This window comes from Diabrotica virgifera, chromosome 2 (genome assembly GCF_917563875.1).
Source record: "Diabrotica virgifera virgifera chromosome 2, PGI_DIABVI_V3a".
NCBI lineage: Eukaryota > Metazoa > Arthropoda > Insecta > Coleoptera > Chrysomelidae > Diabrotica > Diabrotica virgifera.
In genome coordinates this window covers 232,276,129-232,299,312 of record NC_065444.1, presented here as the reverse complement: position 1 = coordinate 232,299,312, position 23,184 = coordinate 232,276,129, and the positions used below count along the sequence as shown (strand labels likewise).

At 34.3% G+C, this 23,184-nt stretch overlaps 1 protein-coding gene across 2 annotated transcripts in view; it reads left to right on the top strand.

Moving 5' to 3' along the window:
• Nucleotides 1–9,898, top strand: part of LOC126880485 (latrophilin-like protein LAT-2) — a 620,828-nt gene extending 610,930 nt beyond the window's left edge. For both annotated transcript variants that reach the window (XM_050644360.1, XM_050644361.1), the window contains exon 5: nucleotides 249–9,898. In XM_050644360.1, the coding sequence (XP_050500317.1) occupies nucleotides 249–539 (291 nt within the window). In that variant the 3' untranslated portion in view covers nucleotides 540–9,898. The remainder of the gene's footprint in view (nucleotides 1–248) is intronic.
• Nucleotides 9,899–23,184: the final 13,286 nt, after the last annotated feature.

Genomic DNA, 23,184 nt, shown 5'->3' with positions numbered 1-23,184 from the left:
GACCAAAATATTTTCACTAAATAGCTCACACCTCAAAACCCCTTTATTTTAATTTTCATGATTCTCTTACGTTTAGTTCTCGAGATATTTCTAATAGGCCCTTTATCTGCCTCACCCTGTATATATCGAGTTATCGACCAGGACAAACGGCGTTTCTGCTGGACGTGTCGTCCTTGTCTTTTATTAAATAAGATAATACAAAAAATTATAATTTTTTATTTTTATTCTATAAAATATTTTTGTTTCAGATCACCATCGTCTTGAGCATTGTTCTTGCATTAGCAGCAGTGAGCAAGTTGTCGAACAAATCAGAGCTCTTCTGGATATCATACCACATGGCACAAGGTTCTCAGGGAATCCTTGTGTCACTACTAGTAACGTGCAACTGTCAAGTTCTGAAGCTGTACACTAGAAGCTTGAAATCACGTGCTTCTAAGCACGTGTCATGTTACGTCAACAATAAATCATCGAATAATATGTTAAGTAAATCTACCAGTCTTCAACTACTCACGTGGGAACCAATGCCAGATTCGGTCTAAATTTAAAAATGTTATTTGTATTTGTATTAGGGTCACAGGGACATGGGTATCTCCAAAAATTTATAACACAGGAACTGAATTTAAAAGCAAGAAAAAATCTAAAAGATTCAAATAAAAATATAAATTTAAGAGATTTCTTAGGTCGGAAACAAATTCTAATCTTCACCTGTGCCCCATCTTTCCATAATTTGCAAGTAAAAAAGGGCGATAAATGAATAGACGTGAGAAATTTAAAATATGCATTTCTCAACACATCAATCTATCTAGGTAGATATCAAACGAATTTTGATTCGTAGTACTCAATTAGTGGGTAAGAACAGGGGTAAACAGAGACAGTTAAGATTTACTTCCGTTTCAGAGACCACCACCATCTGTTTATGTACATTTCGACCCCTTGATCTCCTTAGAACAGTCCGTGGTATGCTCTGAATTGAAAGGAAATCTAACTATCTTGTAGAAAAATTATTAAGAAATAATATCGTCGCCTTAGTACTATAACTTGATAACCCCAAAATTGACGTTTTTGTAGATAACTAGTTCACAAGATGTATTTTATTTGCCTCCATATTTTGTAAAACCTTGATAACTCACTCCAAACGGGTTAAGCATTTATTTATGATTGAAAGTTGATAAAACTCAAATGCCCCTAATATTCAGTGCTAAAACTTGACAAGATGAGTTATCAAGTTATTGTTTAATCGAAATAATCGTGAATGCGACATACACTGAATGTTACAACTAGCTAACTCTAGTTATCTAGTTGTAGCACGTGTTTTTCTGAAACCATTGAGCCTACCACGTAACTGCTATTTGTTGATTCGGTTCATATTAATGCGAAAATTCGAGAATTGTGAGCAGATCTGGCAACCTCCATGGCGGAGGGCTAATTTTTACCAAAGTAATGCTTAAATTATTAGTTTTGTCAAAAAGTTCACTTAGATGCAACTTGGCACGATATGCGACATTACCAAATGTTAACATTATGGTAGTGCTAAAAGTTGATAACTTTACTTTTTCATGTTATTTTCCATATTGGAAAACGAATTTTCATCGTATTCCTAAATATATCAGTAGCCAAAAAGTTAAAGAACAGTATTTTAGAGCTGCAGAGTGAATTCTGTATTTCCCAACCATGGTAGCAGCACAAATATCTTTAAAATCTTTAAACCCGTTGATCTTAGAACTACTAATTTCGAGTTATCAAGTTATAGTATTAAGGCTATCATGGACGCAATTGTCATTTATATCAAAAACAACGAGAAACCTACAGATTTAAATAAAAATAGAAATATAAAAGATTTCTTTGATCGGAAACAAATCCTGAACTTCACCTGTACCTATTCCTTTTATAATTTGAAAGTAAAAAGGGCGATAGATGAAAAGACGTGGGAAATCTAAAATATGCATTTCGCAGCACATCCATCTATCTAGGTAAAGATCAAACAAATTTTGATTCCTAGTAGGTACTCAATTCGTGAGTAAGACCGAAGGTAAATAAAGGCAGTTAATATTTAATTCCGTTCCAGAAACCACCACCATCTGTTTATGTAGAACAAAATTTATTTTATTCCTGTTTGAATATCTTACATATTTTACTATTTATCTTCGGAAAATATTATTAAATTAGAAAGCAGAACAAACCTCTCATAACTAGATACAAACAGGTGCATAAAACAACCGGTGAAACTCAAAACTGTTAAAAATAATCTTAAACATCCTGAGAAACATAAACAATATTATGGTATACATACAGTGAATAGAAGATAAAAATGGTAATATCATCTATCATAACCATGATCATACAGCTTCTCCATTCCATACATCTCCAGTAAATTACATTTTGGCAAGTTGTATCTAGTTATGCTCTATTCTCTATATCGCCTGCTCATCTTATCGGTAGTCACTTCCGGTTTCTCTTACCTCCATAAGGTCTCAATTCTACTAATCTCTTAGTCCGGCATCACAATATCTATCTATGGAAAGCACGAAACCTAAGTGGAAGATTGAGTGAATAGAGCAAACACAGCCGCATGTTGAGTGAATGAAACACTATGAAGAAATAAAAATATCGTGAAAGAAATAAAAGCAGAATTTAAAAAACAGTCATAAGACCAATAGTGACACGATTCGATACAGACAGAACAAAAAGAAATCCATAAAAGCAGAGACTAAAACCATTTTAGGAAAATTTATGGTTAAACACTAAAGTTCATAGCTAGAAGTAGAGGTAAACGATGGAGATACAAAGTGTAGAACATGAAGGAATAGATAAGAAAGCGAAAAGTAGAATGAAACAAAAGTTTACCGGTTCTTAAATAGAAAGGCGATCAGTGGGAAGACCGTGGATATGATGTAATGAAAACTTACTGGAGACACATTTCAATACAGACAAAGTTATGTCTACACAAATAGACGACCAAGGGGAAGAAAATAAAGTTCGCCGAAGAATATCAGAAATAGGAACGAATACTTAATAGCGGAAAAACCAAATTTCTCAGCATTGGCTTATAAAGCGGATTTTTTACTAGATAACAACAAGGAAACAGGGACTCGTAATGAATACAACAATCTAGGAACAATAATACTCAATCGAAAACGAACAGGTAACTCCGAACTTAACACCAGAATATACAAGAAATAAATGCTATAGAATGACTCAATCGAATTCTCTGGAACAAGAATACAATAATTATTAGGAAGTTTAATACCTGCTGGTGGATGACGGTTTAATAAAACAACTCTGGTAAAAGTGTGCTATTTATACGGATACGAAACTTGGCCATTAAAAAAACTAAAGAAAGACCAAAGTCACGGAAGTGGATTTAATAATGCGACCGCTAAAAATGTTTAGGAGGGACAATATAAGGCATGAACAAATCAAGGAACGGGTGGGAATATAAAGTACAATGGTTGATGATATACAATAAAATCAGCTCATAGAGTACGGGCATGTACAGCAAATATAAAACAATAGACTTGAGAAACAAGTACTCGCATTGACACATACAGAAGGGGGGCGGGAGGAAGACCGAACAGTATGAATAGAACGAGTAATAAAATTAATGAGTTCCAAAGAGCTTAGAAAGCGACAAAGGAATAACGGACCTGAATGGAAATTGGACATCAACCAACGTCGAAAAACGTTCTGAACCGATTTTATGTATATAATATGTTACGGGTAAAGTTAAGTTAACCTTCCGATGACCAACCTTTTTTTGTTACACGGATGACCAAGGGGGGGGAAAATGACCCCGGGGAAAAAACGACCCCGGGGAAAAAATTACCCCAGGTCAAAAATGACAATTAACAAAAAAATGATTTTTTTTTTAATTTATTTTTTTTTATTTTTATGGCATGGACTTTATGTCATTCAGCCAGTCACAACATGAGTATTAGTGTCATGTGTAGTGTGTATGTTGAGTAGGTGTCTTGTTACTTTGCAAAGTAGAAGTCATTAGCGTAAAACTACTTAAAATTACACATAATAGACGGTATTTTACTAAACATCAACTTCAGAATATATTTTTTATTCGTAAAATATAGGGAATTTTTTTAATTCAAAATATGAGGATATCTAGAATGATACTAAAGTCAAATAAAAAAATAATGAGTTAAAAATCAAAAATACTTTTGAATTTATTAAAGAAAAACATACGCTGGGCTCAAAATTTCCCCCGCTTGGTCATCCGAAGGTTAACGGGTAAACCTAGGATTGCCCAGATGAAATAAAGCTGCTGGAAATATTGATTGTAACTCCAAATTCCAAAGCAGCTTTTCTTGTTTTAACAAATAGATTATAATTTTTATTTCTGCAGTAGGTATTTATAGTTTTAGTTTCCTTACTTGTAAAATGTGTTTTTTTCTTTATAAGATATATCTCATTAAGCATTTAACCAAGTGGCAAGCGGTAGAATGTGTTTTACCCGAGTAAAGCCCGAAATTTGAACTATTTAAATTATATTTTGGATTATGTTCTATCGGATCTTACCGATACCTCGCAGGTACTTCGACCTCTACCCGGATAATCCTAGGTTCACACGTTAAGCTAACTTTACTCGTAACATATACATAATACATCTAAGACTAACATTAAATAGATAATTCAAAAATGAATAATTATTTTCAATTTCTTTGCATCACGAAACTACAGCCGCATTATTTTCTAGTTCAATTAGAGAGTGCGGCAAGCACCTCTACCGGTTTCGAAACTTATTAGTCTCTCATCAGGAGGTATATATGCTGCTCTCTCTGACAACCAGGACAAACCCCAGCGTGCTGTTAAGGATTGCAACAAACGAAATGGCAGGGATTCCCTAGCGGCAACTGCTAGCAAAAGACTAACTTTTCGATCTAATAACACCTAAAATAATATTAAAAATATTACTCTACATCCTACAGATTGAAAACAATGGGAACCTTCTCTGGTAACACGTCCGAGGCTTCTACAATTTGCAAGCCATAACGGATGCTGAGACTAAGGAAGATGAGAGAATTTTACAATTTATAATTCACGTCCCATCTGCTCAGCGCGGTAAAGTTCCAACGAGAATGGTTCCCTTCGTACTCCAATCAGAGCAAACATGTAAATCAAAAAAGTGAATAACCATTTTCAATTTCGTTGCAACCCGAAACTACTGCCGCCTCATTATTCCAGTTCAATCAGAGAGTGCAGCAAGCACCTCCACCGGTTTCGAAACTTATTAGTATCTCATCAGGAGGCACATATGCTGCTCTTTCTGACCCAACCAGGACAAACCCCGGCGTGCAGTTACGGATTGCAACGAACTAAATGGCTGGGATGCCCTAGTGGCAACTGCTAGCAAAAGACTAAGTTTTCAATCTAATAGCATATAAAAAATAGTATTAAAAATATCACTCTACATCTCATCAGATAGAAAACGATGGGAATCTTCTCTGGTTGCACCTTCAAGGCATCTAAAATTTGCCAGCCATAACGGATGCTGAGACTAAAGAAAATGAGGGAATTTTACAATTTATAATTCACGTCCCATCTGCTCAGCGCGGTAAAGTTCCAACGAGAATAGTTCCCTTCGTACTTCAATCAGAGTAAACATGTTAATCAAAAATGAATAACCATTTTCAATTTCGTTACAACACAAAACTACAGCCGCACTGTATTCTTGTTCAATCAGAGGGTGCAGCAAGCACCTCTGCCGATTCCGAAACTTATTAGTCTCTCTTATTAGTCTAAATAGATAATATTATCAAAACGATTTTAATTAGGGCCATAATTAAATCAGTCTTAACAATATTAAAAAAAATCAATCCTTTTAAAAGGTTTTAATCGGTAGGTTTAAAGCATGGCCTGATATTTGATTGTGTTGTAGTCCAAATATTATGGTGTTCATTTATTAATTGGAAATAAATTCCAAAATCCTTTCAACAAATAATATTTTTCAGATATTGCTAATGAATATTGAAATTGTATCCAATATTCGTGTTTTGCACGAGTACTGTGTAGACTTGTTAAATTAACATGTATTCTACCGATTAAATGTTATTTGCGAACCGAACAAAAATTGTAAATTTAAATTAAATACACATATCTATTCAACAGTCAATAACACCTGATAAAGTGATAGTTTAAAATTACAAAGAAAAATCATTACTAACTTCTAACTTATACTAAAGCGTGGCATTACTCTTAGAAAATATTTACCTAAATCTCACCACCCCCACTCTTTAGCCCAATACTCCACCTCGACTAAAAATATTAACTGCCTTTTACGTAAATTTGTGCAGATATTGCCGGTTCGGAATAAAAACGACGTAACTGCAAATTTTGTCAATTCATGTTTAGTGCGTAATTAACTTCTAATATACTGTGTACAGATGATACAAAAGCAACAGAACTGTAACTATGTGCCGAGCCACTACAGGGTAGTTGCATCGTTATTGAAATACGCTTCATTTTAGACCTTGTGTTAGATGAATAATGACGCAACTGTAAATAGGGTTGAAAAGTGGGGGACTAAATCAAGATAATATATTTCGGACCAATAGGGATGAAAATACAAGCCATCGCTGTAAGAATAAACAACATGCTAAATATTTAAAAATAGTTTTTTGTACAGAAATATTTTAATCAAGAATGACGCAAATGTAGATAGAGTTGAAAATGGGGGAAAATAAATTAAGATAATGAAATTCGAACCAATAGGGATGAAAAAAAAGCCATCATTGTAAGAATAAACGCCATACCGATGCTCCATAGGGTTACTCTTTATTTAATCACTATTTTAAATATTTAATATTTTTAGATGAAGAATGACGCAACTGCAAAAAGGGTTGAAAGTGGGGGGATTGAATTAAGATAATGAAATTCGAACCAATATGTATAAAAATAAAAGCCATCATTGTAAGAATAAACGCCATACCTACCGATGCTCCTGGAAGATTACTCCTCATTTAATCCCTATTTTAAATATTTAAAAATAGTTTTTTTGCGCGCCTGAAAAATTTGGCTTTTGCAGTTACGTCATTCGTATTCCGGACCGGCGATATAAGAAAATGGAAAGCTCCACGATAGGAACTCATGAGACAAACTTTTAACGATATAATATTAATAGAGGTAAGTTTGATAACATATTGTTCACAGATGCATCTTAAGACGAAGTAAGTGTTGGAAGTGCTGTTACTTCCGTAAATTATACTAACAATGTATAGACTACCCAAGATTAACAGTACCAGTATTTGATTTGTTCCTGCAGCATTAGACCATGCTACCTACTAGAAGAGGCAGCCAGTGAACTGAATTGGATTTAATGTGTATCTTCTTCTTCATGTACCATGTCCTTTCAGAACGTTGGTTTCCATCATAGCTATCTTAATTTTATTCACTGCCATCCTAAATAGCATGCTTGTATCAACACCATACCAATCTCGCAAGTTCTTCAACTATGAGGTTCTTCTTCGTCCTGGACTGCGTTTGCCTGCTATTTTTCCTTGCATAATATTTTCTAGCAACCTATATTTGGGACCTCTCATTACATGTCCGAAGTACTCCAGCTTTCTCTGCTTGATGCTTTTTATGATCTCAGTAGTCTTGCTGAGACGTTCTAGTATTGTGGAGTTTCGAATCTTCTCCACCCAGGAAACTTTTAAAATTCTTCTATAGCACCACATTTCGAAAGCCTCAAGGCTATTTAGATCAATTTTACTCACATTCCAGAACTCGACACCATAAAGTAAGACCGAGAACACGTAGCAGCGAAGTAGGCGGATCCTCAATGCCAATTTTAGGTCTCTGTTACATAACACCTTGGACATCCTTCTAAAAGCGGCTCTAGCCTGCTTTATCCTATATCTAATTTCGCCGTGACTTTCTGCGTTACAATTTCGTTGCTGTCCAAGGTAAACGATTTTATCAACTTGCTCAAGTTTGGTATTATTTACATATATAGACGGTTTTATATGCTGCTGTTTACTTATTACGAGTATTTTGGTATTCCGTATGTTCAGATCCAGACCTGCCTCCCTAAAACACTCAACGACACTATCACTATCAAGTAGTGCTTACAGATCTTCTTGACTAGAAGCTAGGTGTACTGTATCGTCCGCATATCGCAAATTATTGATGACTTCACAGTTCACAAGTATTCCTTCTTGTTTTTCAGAAAGAGCTTTTCTGAAAATTCTTTCGGAGTAAACGTTGAAAAGCAGTGGTGACAAGAGGCATCCCTGCCGTACTCCTCTTTTAATATTAAGAGCCTGTGATTCCACACCATCTACTAAAACTGATGTTGTTTGATTCCAATATAAATTTGCAATTATTCGAACATCTCTGCCGTCCAAGCCTATGTCTTTTAAAGCTTCGATCAACATTGAGTGCTTAACACGATCAAATGCCTTTTGGAAGTCAATAAAACAACAGTATATGTCTACAGATATATCTCGACATCTTTGAGCAAGAACATTCATTCCAAACAATGCCTCTCTCGTTCCAAACCCGTTACGGAAACCAAACTATGTGTCATCCAGGTATTCCTCGCATTTATTGTAGATACGACCATGTATTACCTTCAGAAAAATTTTCAATAAATGGTTTAACAAACTGATGGTTCTATAATCAGCACAGGTTTTTGGTGTTGTCTTCTTAGGTAGAGCTATCAACAGTGAATTAGACCAGCCATTAGGAAGTTGTCCGCTGGTATAAATCGTATTGAAAAACGAGGTTATAGCCTCTAAAATATTGCTATCATTTATAAGCTTGTATATTTCAGTTGGAATTTCATCAGGACCAGTCGATCTGCCATCTTTTGATGATTGTATGACTTTTATTACCTCAGAGCGTGTTATTAGGGGTCCGTCGCAGTTAGTAATATCGGGAGGTGAACTACTCCTATCGTCATCGAATAGGTTCGTGACGTAATTTTCCCATTCTTTAAGTTTGTGCTCTACTTCAAATATTATTTTACCCTGTTCATCTTGTAGCAATGCAGTTTGTTTCTTATTGAAGATACCAGCCGCTTCTTTCACTTTTTTATACATGTTAAACGTGTCATATTTGTTTTCAAGTTCTTCAATGTCTTGACACTGTTTGGCTAGATGTTGACTCTTTGCTTCTCGTATTTTACGTCGAATTTTTTTGTATGCCGTTATAGAGTATTTCGTTGTTTTTCGCTAATCGCCGTTGTTCCATCAAATCCAATATGTCTTGTGTCATCCAAGAATGCTTTTTTAGCTTTGACCTGCCTTGTAAATTTCTCACACAGATTTCTTTTACTGTTGTTACGATTTTATTTAAGCCCTCATCGACATTCTCACCGATATTTTCCCAAATTAAATTTTCGTTCAGTTGTCTTTGAACTGATTCCTTTACTTTCTCGTCTTGTAATTGGGCTGTATCAATATTTTTGCGAGACTTCTTTTCGATCACCTTTTTTAATTTTAATTGGGTTACAGCTACTATGGGATTGTGATCAGACCCAATGTCAGCACCAATGTGTATGAATTTGTTAATATGACATGTGATGAGTGATGACACATAAAAAGTTTATGCAGAGTACCAAATGGTTGTTGATAGTACTGTAAAGGAAAGTTGATTGTTTAAGTGAAGATCTTCAATAAATATTAACCAAAACAGGCCTTACTGAATTTAAAGGCTGAAAGGATTGTAGAGGTATTCTAGAATCTGTATTTACTATAATCTGGAACTTGGCTTCAGGAACATATCCTAGGAAATCCTTTAGAATACGAGATAATTTGGGTAAAGTCGTCTTACTCCTGTCGCCAGGGGGGGTACAACGGCCTCCTGTATTCAGATGGACTTACCCAAGTTTTTTTATGTATTTTGACCTGTAGAACACGAATTTTTTGGGTAACAGTTGATCCTGATGGCGATAAGATTGTTATAAACCAAGAAGTTGAGGAATCACATAACAGCGATTTCTTGCAAAACAAAACATTTTTTTGTATTTTTTGGGCCATTCTAACCAAAAAATGTTTTTACAAATTTTTTCGTAGGATACATAGTTTTCGCGGTTGAACTTTCAAAAAATCGAAAAATTGCATTTTTTGAACCCGAATAACTTTTGATTAAAAAATAAAATAGCAATTCTGCTTACTGCATTTGAAAGCTCAAGTCAAATTATATCGGTTTTAATTATTTGTATTGCTAAAAATTTATTATTTTATTGTTAAAACAAAGTTATAAACACCTAGTGCTTGAGTGATGTTTTCAATGATTTCTCATTTAAAATCGAACGAGTAGGTAGAGGAGGTAATAGTGCAAGCGGGGCTATTTCTACATAGCATGCATTTAAACGCATGTATTAGGCACGGGAAACACTATGAAGGTCAACAATAGATCAAATATTTACCATCCGACAAATATTAGAAAAAAACTGGGAATTCAACCGAGATGTACACCAAATCTTCGTAGATTTCCAGCAAGCATATGACTCGATAAAAAGAAGCAGACTATGGCTAGCAATGCTAGAAATGGGAATACCAAGAAAATTAGTGCAGCTCACTTAAATGTGCGTGGCAGACTCATATGCACAGGTAAAGATAGGAAACAGAACATCGATGCCATTTAGTATAACATCAGGGCTTAGACAAGGAGACCCTTTATCACCATTGCTATTCAATTTGGCTTTAGAATACGCAATAAGTAAAATATCGTCTGAACTAACAGGGGGATTCGCAAATCGAGGATCAAAACTATTGTTGGCCTTTGCCGATGATCTAGATGCAGTCGCACATTCTACAAGAGACGTAAGGGAGGTGTTTTCACAGCTCGAGGAGGAAACAGGTAACCTGGGCCTTCGAATAAATGAAGAGAAGACGAAATATATGCTGGTGACCAAAAATCCAAGACCAAGAGTTAGGCAGAACGTAACTATTAATGACCACAACTTTGAAGTAGTAAAAGAGTTTAAATATCTGGGAGCAGTAATCACAGAGGACAATCACATAGAAAAAGAGGTCTCAGCAAGAATAGCTGCGGGAAATAGAGCATTATACTCCCTATCATTATTAAGATCTAAGCTGCTGAAAAGACAATCTAAATTAAGAATGTACATATCAATTATTCGCCCAGTTGTTACATATGGGAGTGAAACATGGACTCTACATCAGCGAGAAATAAATAAATTGCTGATATTTGAAAGGAAAGTCCTCAGAATGATATTTGTTCCTCAAAGGGATGAATTGACAGGAGAGTGGAGAATGCGCCGCAATGCTGAATTGGTGACTCTATATGGTACTGAAAACATCGTCAGACATATAAAAGCTAATCGGATAAGATGGGCAGGTCATGTAGTAAGATCAGAGGAAGACAGGGTGCTAAAGACAGTGTTCTTCGAGAGACCAGACGGTAGAAGATCAGTGGGCCGTCCCAGAAAAAGATGGAAGGATGATGTTGAGACCGATCTATCTAGGATTGGGGTACAACAATGGCAAATCGAAGCGCAAGATCGCAGACGATGGAGAGCCATAGTGGATGCGGCGAAGACTCACCCCGAGTTGTAAAGCCAGTCAAGAAGAAGAAGAAACACTATGTCTTTATAGGTTTTTTTAACAATCAAAAAATAATTTTTTAGAAATGCAAATATCCAAAACAGATATAATTTGACTTAAACTTTTAAAAGCGGTAAGCAGAATTGCTATTTTATTTTTTATTCAAAGGTTATTCGGGTTCAAAAATTGCAATTTTTCGATTTTTTGAAAGTTCAACCGCGTTTATCTCGAAAACTATGCATCCTACGAAAAAACTTGTAGGAACACTTTTTGATTAGAATGACCCAAAAAATACAAAAAATTGTTTTGTTTTGCGAGAAATCGCTGTTATGTAATTCCTCAACTTCTTTGTTTATAACAATCTTATCGACATCCGGATCAACTGTTACCCAAAAAATTCGTGTTCTACGGGCCAAAATACATAAAAAAAACTTGGGTAAGTCCATCTGAATTAAGAAGACCGTTGTACCCCTCCTGGCGACAGGACTATCTAGTAACTAGTACAATTTAATGATCGGTATATTTTAACTGAAGTGAATCAGTGTTGGAGTAATAACGTAATCCACGATTCTTTTAAATAGGTAGAAACTGAAATAACCTCATTTTTTGAACGGTCTCCTAACCTTCTTGGCAACGATGCAATTATCTGAATATATGTTGGTTTATTAATACCATTAACTTGTAACAAAAAATTTTTAGAATATGTACAATTAAATTATGGAAAATGTTATAGAAAACTCCATGACACCAGGCCCATCCCGGGCACCAGATGCTCGACGTCCATCACCGATATAATATTAGTGTTCAGCGTAGTAAGAAAACCTCATCCCAAAAACCTCGTAGTAAAGAGTTTGCACTGAGTTTCTAGAGAATTTCCATAAAACTCCACAAAACAAGGCCTATCATGGACACCAGGTGCCTCGGAGAGCATTACTGACACGATATTAGGGTTCAGCGACCTAAAAAACTAGTTTGCGTTGGTGTTGTATCAAATTTCTATAATTCCTCTACAAGTCCAAGAGACGAGGCGCTTTTAGTGAGTTCAAAAGTCTCAGAGTAACACATTTCGGTCAATAATTTTCGGAAATAAAATGTATGATGTTTCATCACTTCGGAATGAATTTTTGAAGCGGCATTTTCTTTGTTCCCTCACTTGATCATCACTTTAGTTCACAAAGTTTCTCAAGGCTCTTAAGAATTGTGTACAAGTTTCATTGAGATACATCCAACTGCAAAAATTTGGTAGGTTTTGGGACATTGTACTGTTTCATTGCCTGGCTCGAATATAAACTCAACGGATATAGCGCTCATAGCATCCTGTTCGATATAGTTCAAATCACGGAAAAACCAAAACACAAAACATTACTAATGTTAACTGTTACTAATGTAAACTGTGGCCCTAAAACGTAAAACTGTCACATGCAAAAACTACTTGATAGTCTGTGTATAAAAATAATCCTTTTTTAGTTATTTCTTTCTACTTTTATGTGGACTTTCTAGATAAAGCATTTCATAGAAAAATATGCTTGACAGCTTGGAGTACATACTTGTACTGTATTGATCTATTTTCTAGTTATTGCTTTCTGTACCCATAAATGTATATAATTTACACAACAGGTTAATAGTAAGTTTTTAGCAACCTAACCATATCAATGTACATATAATATATCGTAATTATCTTTATACCTTAAAATGCCAAAAGCTTATAATATTTTTATCAATTATACGATTTTATCAAAGTTTTTGAAGACAATTTTCAAACATATCTCTAGCTCACTTTAGGTTACACTATTAGGTCTGGATCCCGCGTATGAAAAAAAAGTTGATTAATAGCAAGCTGAAAATTTGTTAATAGCTTAAAGGTGTCTAGTCGGATAAACTTTGATATATGGGAACACTGGAACAGGGGCAGTTTAATTTGTGGAACAGGTTAAAAATTTGGAACGGTCACACCACGAAAACGGCACATTTATTTTGTCCGACAGAATAGCAGACTGCAGACTCTCATGCAAAAATCAGACTGCTATTTATCACCAAATGGGCGTTTTAATGAGTGGAACATGTAGAATATGCCAAATGACAGGAATTATGTCAGGTGATAAATAGCATTCTGATTTTTGCATGAGAGTTTAATCTCTGTTCGGAGAGTTTAAGTCTGTTCTGTCGGACAAAATAAATGTGCCGTTTTCGTGGTCAGACCGTTCCAAATTTTTAACCTGTTCCACAATTAAAACTGCCCCTGTTACAGTGTTCCCATATATCAAGGTTTATCCGACTAGACACCCTTAAGCTATTAACAAATTTTCAGCTTGCTATTAATCAACTTTTTTTTCATACGCGGGATCCAGACCTATATTGTAAAATCTTAACTGTCTAATGGTTTAATCCAGCGTTTCCAACCGGTGGGTCGCGACCCACTAGTGGGTCGCGGGCAGATTTCAGGTGGGAAGCGGCGTGCCTCTTATAGTAGTTGAGTGGCCGACAGAATACAGAATTGCGTATCATCATGGGTGAGTGTTTCCGCCATTGATGGCTTCACATGTTTTTATTTAAGCGAATTCTGCCAATAACCACTCATATTTAGTTTCGACTTTTTTATTATTTGTTTTGTGGTGATCATCCACATCCGCATCCACATTATTTTGTGGTTAGTTCCGAACTAATCTCGTTTTATAGAATTGAAATGTATACCTTTCTAATATCGATTTTTGCTTGATACTTAGTTATTAAACATTATTTTTTAAATGTTTGTATGATTATAGCCGACAAATAGAATGGTCTACGAGATACTGGACAGGATGAACCAATGTCGACAACCAAGAATAAAGACTGTTACAAACACAAAATTATTAATAATGAAATTATAAAAAGGTTTTCATGACAAACAAACTTACTTTGAGAAAAATATAAAGAGATAGAAGATCCTCAGGACAAATATGCTCTAAGCAACCTACAAAAATAACGACTGAAAAACTAAAATAATGAAAGGAATATAATGAAGAGCTATTCAAAGACGAACAAGAAATCCTATAAGACAATCGTTAGAAGACAACTATAGGAAAAGTCAAACAATAAGGAATGCACGTATGTTTCCCCTTGTTGCCATATTTTAAATTTGAAGAAATACATAGAAAATAATCAGATTTTTTTGACATGCGATTCCTATTACAGCGAGCATCTCATTGGCTAGAATAAGTGACGAGTTTATATGACGTCATTATTATATTTGGTGTGATTGTAAATGGTAACTGATGTCTGTAATAAAATTGCCGGTTAAATATAATGTCAAATTATTGCCTTCAAATTATATTTTATTTATTTAGTTTATATTTTAACGACATTTTGTTTTTTAACCAACTTCACTTTCCCTTCCCTATCCCTGATTGCATTAGGTTTGTAATAGTCTTGTTGTATGGTAAGTTGTAGTTAGGCGTTAATTTAAAAAAAAATTGCTGGCTAACTGGGCACAGGTCCTAAAGGCCATAAAAGAAGAAGAAAAAAAATCAACAATCAAAAAATTTACATAACATTCTATAGGACAATGTCAGTTTGAGCTTAGAGTACAGATAGTTATCTTTGTTTCACACTCTTAAACACAAAGAGAAACAGTGTAGCCGGTAGCTGCTTTGATATGTTTTTTATTTGGCAATTGCGCTTTCCTGTTAAACTTGACGTTAGCGAAAAAACTAATATATGAGGAAAAATTTGTTAAATTTGTTTGCCGTCAAGTTTGTACCGGTGGGTTATGATGTCATTAAATCTATGACGTGCATTCCTAATTGTTTGACTTTTAGTTATCTATACGCTCTGAGCTTCGCTGGTGTCACCACTAGCGGATTACTAATGCAACTTTCGCCGGTAATTTTTAAATTTATTATTTAGTTGTCATCGTTTAATATTTACAACGCAAAAAAGAAATTAAATTGTAATCGATTTTTTTAAGATTTTGCTAATCATTTTGACGTTTTATTGATGAAATATTAATTTCTTATTTCGGATACTTTCACAACTATTGTGTAGATGGCGCTAAGATTAATAGATTAATTTATAATTTCATATTACGGAATATTAAAAAAACTTAAATTCAGTATTTAAAACGTAAGTATATTTAAGGTAAAAATATATACCACAGCTTTGACCAACTAATATTTTTTCTAATTAATATTTTTAATTTCAATTTTAAATTAATCACTTTGACATTTATGTCAAATTTCCAGGAAAGGTTCCCTGACTTGTCACTACTGGCGCTCACGAACTTTTAAATATCCTCTCTACGTACGAGCTCACAGCGTATACGCTGTGAGCTCGTACATAGAGGGGATATTTACAAATGCGCGAGCGCCAGTAGTGGCAAGTCTGTAAACGTTTACCGGAAATTTGACATAAATGTCAAAGTGATTAATTTAAAATAAAAATTAAAAACATTAATTATTATAAAAAATATTAGTTGCTCAAAACTGTGGTATATATTTTTACCTTAAATATACTTACGTTTTAAATACTGAATTTAAGTTTTTTTAATGTTCCGTAATATATAATTATAAATTAATGTATTAATCTTAGCGCCATCTACACGATAATTGTGAAAGTATCCGAAGTAATAAATTCATATTTTATAATAGAACGTCAAAATGATTAGCAAAATCTTAAAAAAATCGATTACAATTTAATTACTTTTTTGCGTTGTAAATATTAAGCGATAACAATTAAATAATAAATTTAAAAATTACCGGTGAAAGTTGAATTAGTAATCCGCCAGGAGCGACACCAGCGAAGCTCAGAGAGTATAGCCTTTTGTTTGCCTATCACCAAATAACTGTAGTAACAGTTACAACACTACATAAAAAATTTAAATAAATAAAAAATATGGACTTTTTCTTAAAAATATTGTTTATAGCTTTTTTGCACGATTGATCTTTTTTGACGGTTTACCGTGACAGATTTTACGTCAGTAGGTGACATTTACTAGCAACTCGACGGTAAGTAATCCAACTCGACGGTAAGTACTCCAACTCGACGGTAAGTAATTCACTTACCGTCGAGTTAAAAAATATCTTAATTTTAATTTATTTTTTGAAAGAATAAAGAAAACTAACGAATTATTTATGAATATTGAAACTTATGGTACAATTTGTTAAATTATTTAATGAAATCCCACTTGTTTGGGCTGTGGTTTCACTTCTAACAAAAACTCCTGCAGAATCGCATACATTAGTAGTATTACTAGTATTGCACAATATTTTTTCGGCAAAATCTATTTTATTTTGAAGAGAATCTTCTACATAGCTTTCTGCCACTGTCGATGAACGAAATATGCCAATAGAGTCTTTTCTTCGATTCTTAAATTCTTGACTTCGCACCATTTTTTTAAAACTTTGGTAGGTATTTTGATAACGGATTTTGGATTTTTCGGGAATAATTGCGGAACACCCTTCTTCCCAAGCCCGTTCAATTTCTTCAAATTCACTTTCGCTCATATTTTAATTTATAATAATCAAAATTGTACTTAAAATTATTGACAACTAATGGTAGGGGAGCAAAGTATGCTAAATGTGCAGTCACTCGAGCGCTTTGGGGACCTATTGGGTTGTAAACAGTAGGTCTTAAAACCAAAAAAAGTTAAGTAAAGTTTTCCATTTTAGTGGGCGCTTGCCATTTTTTAATTTAATTTTCCATTTCCAACAATCGTTTTTTCCGATTATAGCGACATCTATCCATAATTCGAAAAAATGTTTCGAATAAAAGTTACTTATTTTTACGTAAGGAATCCAAATCTGCAATAAAAAGTGAGGGTTCCTATTTAAGATTTTAAAGTAACCCCCCGCCCCACATCCATGGGGGGTCGTGTTTGGTGCCTTTCGACAGATTTTTCAAAAATATTGAATAAGTGTATTTTACAGTTTTTCGATCTGATGTTCATTTCGCGAAATATCACGGGATTCGTATTTAAAATATTAAATTAACCCCCCACCCCTCTCCGTGAAAAGTCGTGTTTGGTATCATTCGATAGATTTTTAAAAAATATTGAGCATATATTTTTTAGTTTTTCGATCTGTCATTCATTTCGCGAAATATTCGGTTTTTTCTTGTGAAAATTTGGGGCTCACCCATTTCCTTACGCCCGGCTCAAATCGTCAGATTTTTGAAATATACACTCGTTTGCATGTACTTAACCTACCTTATCTTAATCTGACAATTTCGAGTTTTTTTAAGGGCAGATTTTTTTTTTCGGGCCCCCCTTAACGTACTCCCCTGTGTTAAGAGCCAATATACAGTAGAGGTACATCTGCAGGGTACCAGGTTTCTCACCATATGCTAATCTGACGCGCTCGAGTGACTGCAAAAATCCCCGCTTGGGCTCCCCTACCATAAATAAAAACTCAATTCTCCATTGTTGTTATGCACCCTAGTTACTACCTAACAACCAAAGTATCTATCTTGATAAAATGAATGAAACTAGTCAATATGACGAAAATGTTTAATTTTATAATTTATAATGGTATCAATCGTGCAAAAAACGTTATAAGCATGTCGAACGTTAAGGGTAACCGATCTCAGACAATAATTGGAGTCGTCGCTCCGCTCCTCCTCCAAACAATTGTCTTCAATCGGTATAAAACCCTTACCGTTCTCCATACTTAATATACTATATTCAGCAGTGTAAATTTTAATTTTTCAAAACAAAGATATGCAACGCATTTAAATATTTATCATATCAAAATTTTATTAAAAGCTTTTGGTATTTTATCCTAGAATCAAAATCTATGTATATTAGCAACAAATAGAGTAATATTTTGCAGAAAAAATAGTTTTATTTATACAACCTATAATATCTTACAGAGATATTTTACAGAATTTTTGGCTACATCAAAGAAACATGAAACGTAAATCACGTTTCAGGGAAATAAAACACTGCTAAATAAATAAACGTCCGCCCATAAAACTAAACGAAACTCTCCGAAAATAAAAATGTTTTATGAGCATGAATCACACTGGTTTCATTGGTAGGCGGACTTCAAGATTTGTTTAGCCGTGTTTTATTTTCATGAAACGTGAAACGTTTCATGTTTCATGTTTTACGTTTCATGTTTCGTTGGTGTGCGGCTTGCCTTATAGTTTAATCTTAGAGATAAATCGTTATCATCTATTCTCATCATCACCTTTATCAGTATGCGGGGTTAGCTACCCTATTAATTTCCTATCTTGAAAAAATAGAGTTTTATTTATACAACCTAAAATATATTACAGAATTTTTGGCTACATTATAGTTTAATAGAGATAAATCATTATTATCTATCCTCTTCATCACCTTTACCACTATGCGGGGTTAGCTACCCTATTAAGTTCCTGCCTTGAGTCGTCAGTCCCTTTTACCGTGATGTCCTGCGTAAACATCGTCCCCCAGATCTTTTTTGGTCTTCCTCCCTTATTCCTCGCAGGAACCGTCAGATAAGCAATTCTTCGTATTGGATGATTAACGTCTCTACGTTGAATATAGACTAGAATAGTAATTCTGACTAGAATATCTATCTTTATGAAGAGTTTTAGAAGAATTCTTTAGGAACAAGGTAAATTTTGCGATGGAATGTATATTGTAACAAAACTTGTAACAAAATAATGAAAAAATACAAGAATCGAGAATATGAAAAAGAAAACCAAATAAACAAATTTATAACCAGGCAACAGTAAATACTTTGCGTTCTGGAGGTACCTCTTTAAAAATATTAAATACGGGACTTATATCCAATCAATTAATCAGATCATTCAATCATAACAATAAAATATATCGTAAATAATTTCATGTTTACTAATATAGTCTCCTCTCATAAACAAAGCATTTCCCTCTAGTATATTATTCCCCGTACAATCCCTTCTTTACATTGTACATGGTCGTTAATCATGGATAACCAAGAGTTCCTATGCGTACACCATTTGATAGATAAACGCAATCAATCTTGAGTCTTGTATGCAATCTACAATCTATTCATCAATGTATGGCTTCACACAGGTTACATAAAGTGGCAAGCGTAATCGAGTGCTGACATTTGCTTTTATAGCAACATTGAAAGTTAATTTACCATTTATGTAAGGTATAAATAAGGCTTTACACAAAAAAAAGCAAAAACTATGCCTCATTAGCGCAGCCGACATTGGCGTTACCAACAAAAGTTTTTTAAAAAAATTTGAGCTGATTCTTAAAATTTTTCTCAAATATCACTAATAGTCCATTTATTAACGGTTTTTGTTCCAAATTTTAAAGAACCACTTGGATTGACATGAAATTTGACATAGAAATAGCTGATATGTCAAAGAAAAAAGTAATATTTTGCCGATGTGTGCTCTTGTCCTGGAGGTGAGTTTCACCCCTTCTCGGAGGTGAAAAAATTTACGTTCAAATAAGTCCGGAAGTGGATAAACTGACTAATTCTAAGCAAATTTTGTTCTATAGTTCATAATAAAAGTTATAATGAGTTTTTTCCAAAAATGCTTTAGTTTTTGGTTATTTCAAGTTAAAACACTCAATTTGGAATTTGACGAGTATTTACCTATTTTTCATTAGCTATAACTCTGCTTTGTTTGTAGACTCCATACATACACCATTTTTTAAATTTATTATAAGCTACATTTTTGGTAAGAATGTTTTTTGCGCTAAAATACTTACTTTTTGAGCTATTGGCGAAGAACCGTCTAAAAACGTGTTTTTTTAAGAAAATTGAACATATTCACTCTCAAATAATTCGAAAAGTGTTAACTTAGTGAAAAAACGCTCTAGAACAAAATTGATCAAAATCACCCCCAGAAGGGGTGAAACTTACCCCCAGGGCAAAAGTACACATCAACACAATATATATTTTTTCCATGACATGTTAGCTATGTGTATGCCAAATTCCATGTCAATCTAAGCGGTTCTTTAAAATTTGGGGTTTTGCAATATTTTGCCGTTAGTAAATGGACTAGGTATATTAAGAGGAAAACGAAAAACCCTAGATACAAAGTTTACTACCTTTTAAACAATTAGAATAATTAAAATAAAATACAGTAAACAATATTTTAAATCCAAGACTTTTCGTTAATAAACGGCTTTCTGGCTGCATCCCGTATCTCCGCATTTTACAATATATAATCACACAGACGACGAAAATAGGAGAAAGCAAAAAGGACACTTAGGCCAAGCATTTACCTTCTCTTCGTCTAGGAAAAGGACCGAAAGACAGTTTCTAAATACTCTAACTGAGTAAAAATGGATAAATGCAGATTTTTTGTTTATATTCGGTTCAGATTTGGACCACCATCTCCATATAGCCATTTCAGCATCCTCATTCTCATGCCTCATCTCATCAGTGAAGCTATGCAGTCACAAATAGATTTGTGACTGCATAGCTTCACTGATGAGGCATTATGATGCTTAAATGGCTATATGGAGATGGTGGTCCAAATCTGAACCGAAATGGACTATAATTATAGGTTCCTAAACCAGAAATTCTACAGTGAACAGTCAATGGAAGTGATAAATTTAATTGCTCTCATGAGAATCTTTAAAATGTGGCAAAAATTACGAAATCGTTAATTTATTATAGCAACAGTTTTATAGAAAATGACTTCAGTTGCGGCAAAATACAAAAACTTTATACGAAAACTGCACTCTTCTCTTTTAAAACATTGTCTTTTATCGATAGGACACTATAGACAAAAGATATAGGAGTTTTATCGACGAGTTGATACAAATTTTATTTATAAATTTATTTGGCGCGCCCAACTGACATTCAAAATCGCCAGTCGATTCAAACGTTATTTCTAAGAAAACAATTGATTCTACACAAAAATTGCTATTAAACAATTTTGTTCAAAATTATCTTAGCTGCATGTCCTGTTTTAAACATTTTTTTCTACTGCGCACAGATTCTTGGTACATCGATGTATTCCTCAAGTTTTAGGGGGAAGCCCCGGGATAGAAGTGGCAAACCTTTTGCATCTTTTTGAGGACCCAAAATTAGTATTTTCTTAAAATTAAAATATTTAATGATTAATGAGAAATTGGGTGTAATACGACATCTCAAAAGCCTTCAGTCGTCTAAGTCTAAGTCTAAGAGATTATATACCGGCATTGGATAAAAACTCGCGTTTGCCTAAAACAGTGAAAACGCGGTGGTCTACGACTTGCTTAGACCATAATGGAACACTATAACACAATAACTTCTTCATTCTAAACTTGCCATCAAACCTGACTAAAACTGAACAAGAACTTCACTACTTAAATTTCTTCGGTAACCGCCTTTGGCGGCTACCGCCGAGGCTAACTAACCTCTGTCTTGGATGCCAAAACCAGAATCGTCGACGGCTCCAACTTGAATGAATATCTCGATCTCCCAAACTCAATCTTTAGAAACCAAACGCCCCTTCCAAAATCATTCCATTTCCCCATCAAGAATCCTCAATAACCAACCATAGACTTAAGACACTTCCCCAATTAAAATCTTGACAAATAAGAAGTCACCTAGACATATTCTTAGCCACACCCCCATACTTCAGTAACTTCTTTTTAGCGAACAGGAATCTATGAACAAAATTCTGACGACTATATCTCAGCTCAATATTCTCCCATGCTTTTCGCAACGTTAGCAATATTGCACGTGCGAACTTGTTATATTACATAAACAAAACTCAGAGCCACTTTATCTCTATAAGATAAACATAACAGCGACATCCTGGCACCTTCTCACGAGTAGCTCTTTGAAGTTAATACCGCGTCCTCTGTAGAATATAATAAATAATTTGAGGTACCTATGATATCTACGCTAGATTTCAGAGAACACAAGATCGATCTAATATTGTTAGAAACGTATTACGTAATACACTTTCAATCTGTGAAGTTATAGATTTGTGAGAAGCCGACAATACTCTGAAACACAAACATGATTTTAACGGACTGAGTATACAGGGTGAAACGAAATGTTACAAATGATTTTTCGCATTGTTACAAAGTTAGTATCCAAGACTCGAAAATACAATTCACTAAAGAAGGGGTTCTTAGTTTATATTGTCAAATCATGGTCTCGTTTTGTTGACTCTCAAATAGACGTAGCAATTAGCTTGTGTTATTTGCTGTGAATTTATTAATATTTATTGTAGCAGTGTTATAGACAACAACCATATATGTCGGTTCGCTAAACTCAGACGCAATTGGCTAGATATTTCAGTCGATAATTTTTTTGTTTTTTGCCAATTTTGCAAAAATTAGCAAAATTACTAACTATTTAATGATTATTAGCTATTTAGTAATTATTTTTTGCCAATTTTACTAAAATTGGCAAAATTGCCGACTAAAATAGACTTCAAACAGGCATACGACTCAGTCAAAAGGAACAAACTATACTATATATTGGCTGAATTGGCAATACCACACAAGTTAATAAGACTCATTAAAGCCACAATGGATGAAACTCAGGCATGTGTACGAATACAAAACTACCGGACAGACTTTTTTAACATTTCGCAGGGACTAAAACAGGGAGATGGGCTGGCCCCAACATTGTTTAACCTGGCACTGGAGTATGCGGTTAGGCAAATGCAAACTGGACGAGGAAATCTACTGACCAACCGAACGGTTCAACTGGCCGCTTATGCTGATGATATTAATATTATGAGTAGAACATCAACAGGA